The 3,041-nt window shown below is 43.7% G+C and overlaps 1 protein-coding gene across 1 annotated transcript; it reads right to left on the reverse strand.

The window, feature by feature from the left end:
- Positions 1-528: 528 nt before the first annotated feature.
- On the reverse strand, positions 529-1,434 carry LOC115991409. The gene has a single exon (XM_031115104.1). The coding sequence runs from the start codon at positions 1,432-1,434 to the stop codon at positions 529-531; it is 906 nt and encodes a 301-aa protein (XP_030970964.1).
- Between the last annotated feature and the right edge of the window lie 1,607 nt (positions 1,435-3,041).

Here is a 3,041-nt window from a genome sequence, read left to right on the forward strand (position 1 = left end):
ACACACAACTGATAACATCAGCGCCAGCAACATCCCAATACTGATGAAAGAATAAGGGTGACACACCGTCGAGGCCTGGAGCCTTTGTTAGGTGCATCTGCTTCAACGCTTTCCAAACCTCCTCTGCCTTAAACACTGCCAAGAGCTCATTGTTCATATCTGAAGTGACCTTTAGGGATATTGCTCCCAGGCTTTCTGCAAAGTTGGAAGGAAAGTCTGACTTGAAGATATTTGCAAAATAATCTAGAATTATGGTCTCAATACCCTCTTGATCATCTGTCCACTCCCCATTCTGATTTTGCAGCCCCTCAATTCGGTTTTTTCTTCTCTGTTGGCTAGCTATGGCGTGAAAAAATTTTGTGTTTCGGTCTCCCCACTTCAGCCACAATGCCCTAGACCTCTGCTTCCACATAATTTCCTCTCTTAACAGGACCTCATTGATTTCCTTTTTCAAACACTTGATATCCTCGGCTTTGTCTAGCAATCCATTAATGGCTTCAAGTTGTTGGAGTTGGTTTCTTTTCATCTTCAAGTGTTATTAACATTCCTGAAGACCCTCCAATTCCAACGTCGATGTTGTTCTTGGCAACTTTTCAGTCTATCTGTGATTTTATACTTCGAATCCCTTCTCAAAGGATCCCATGCTTCCACAATCACCTCTCTGCACCCAGATTCCCTAGTCCACATTGCCTCAAAGAAAAACCTCTTTCTTACTGGTTTGTGGGGTTGTCTCCAATGTAAAAATAGTGTTAACAAGCAGTGATTAGAAATGGACATTGAAAAGTGGTGTACACTTGCCTCAGGAAATAGTTTGATCCAGCTCTCACTTGCCACCATCCTATCCAATTGGAGTTTTGTTCTCTGCTCCCCTGCCCTTCCATTACACCACATGAATCTGTGCCCCACAAACCCCAAATCAAAGAGGCCACATTTGCTCAAGCACTCCCTGAAATCCTCCATTTGTCCTGCATCTCTTTCCGGTCCTCTGAGCTTTTCATCAGATTGGGAGATTTCGTTGACATCCCTAAACACCACCCATGACAAGTGACTTTGTTTTTTCAGAACTTCCATCAGTTGCCAGGAAATAAATCGTTTGGCTGCATCGGGTTGCCCATAAAAACTGGTAGCACGCCAAGGAGCTAATGAAGAGCTTTCGTGGATCTCGACGTTGATGTGTGAATTGGACCAGCTCTTGAACCTCACATCTGTGCCCTCCCTCCACAACATTGCTAAACCACCGCTTTGACCATCACTAGGAACCGAAATACCCTGAGTGTATTCCAATTTATTTTGAATTCCTTTGATCCTACTCATACTAGCCTTTGTTTTCGACAAGAAGACCAGCAGGGGTTTTTTCATTCTCACCTCGTCGGTGAGTGTCCGAATTGCCAAGGAAGACCCTAGTCCCCGGCAGTTCCAAGCTATGACATTCATGTGGCTCGGCGATGCTGCACCGCAGCCACCGCCACACCGCCAACCATTTGCTCCTCTCTATTCTTATTTTTGTTTTGTCCCTTACTACCTTTTCTGCGTTTCAAGTCGCATATGTTAGGGTCTAATTCCTGAAGTGGAATTAGACCTTCACGTTTTCCATTAGTTGAGTTTCCTTCTTCCCGGCCTGCCTTAGCATGTACTTCACTTGCTAGCCTTTTCCAATGCCTACTGGTTGGGCCCAAAGTCTCTAAAATCCAGCCCTTATTTTCATCAAAACTCATGGCTATTAGGCCTAAGTCCTTACTTTCAAAATTTGGCCCATCATCATTAAATTTGGACACATGGTTTGGCGCCTGCATTGAGGCATTTTCTTTCTGAGCCTTGTGGTTATTCACTGACTTCACTTGCATGTCTTCCATTAATTCCGGTTTGGCCATAGGCTTTTCTATGCTTGACTTCCCCAACTTAGTTTCCTTCTCCTCAACCTTTCCCATCACCTTTTGAAACTTTCCAATCTCATGAAAATCTTCTGACATGGGCACAGGGTCAACTAAACCCATCATACTTCAAATGGGATAGCTGTCTTTCTGACATGACGTATCGTGCACCTGACTCCGACCAACCACCAATGCTTCCTTTACCATGTGTATCAGCTCCACCGACTTCATTGTAACAACCGCTGTTGCCCTGGGTTATTGCACCCCCACACCACCGTAACCTTGTTTATTCAGCTCCCTACCACCCCACCAGACTGGTTCACCCCTTAGCCATGCACCATATTTAAGCTGGTTTTCTTCTTTCAACTTGCTTTGATCCTAATCGTCAATGCAGTCCTTAAGGGCATGATTAAGAAACCCACACCTGTAACAGAAGTTGGGTAATCTCTCGTATTTGAAATTAACCCATTTTGATTCGCCTCCTTGGATAGTGATCTTCCTCCCATGCACTAGCTGCCTTGTTACATCGATGCACACACGAACACGTAAACATCTACCCCACTGCACCCTTGAATCTAGCACGTCCACCTCTAGCACCGGCCCTAAGCTTGAACCAATAACCCACCCTGTTTCTCTCATTCTGCTTTTTAGTGGTAAATTATAGATCTGAACCCAAAAGGGGACCCATTTTAAATCTATCTCCTTTGGGGTTAACTCCCCTTCAAATTCTTGGATTATAACTAGTTGCTTCTCATAACTCCAGGGGCACATATCCAACACTTTCTTTTTGTCTTTCACATTTCCAAACTCTACCAGAAAAACTGGACGAAATGGGTAATTAGCCATAATTTTCCAACCATTTAGTTAGTAGTTTTAGTTACAAAACTATATTATTTACTAGCATCTCGAGTCTTTTAGACTCGATTTTGGCCTATAAATCGAGCATCAAAGACTCGATTTCTATGCTCTAATTACTTCCGATGTGGCATATTTTTCCATGTGGCTACATGGAAATCGAGTCTCTAAGACTCGATTTCTAACCCTTATAAATAAAAACAAATCAGAGAGGAGCACCAGAAGAAAGCAGAGAAAAAAAAAACCAAAAACAGAAAGAGAGATCGAGATCGGAGTGGGTGGCTTCAGATCGGCTACAATGCAAGCCCAGGCCGC

Source organism: Quercus lobata, chromosome 5 (genome assembly GCF_001633185.2).
Source record: "Quercus lobata isolate SW786 chromosome 5, ValleyOak3.0 Primary Assembly, whole genome shotgun sequence".
NCBI lineage: Eukaryota > Viridiplantae > Streptophyta > Magnoliopsida > Fagales > Fagaceae > Quercus > Quercus lobata.

Bases quoted from the DNA above. Each gene is read 5' to 3' on its own strand.
- LOC115991409 (XM_031115104.1), bottom strand. From the start codon at position 1,434: ATGAATGTCATAGCTTGGAACTGCCGGGGACTAGGGTCTTCCTTGGCA.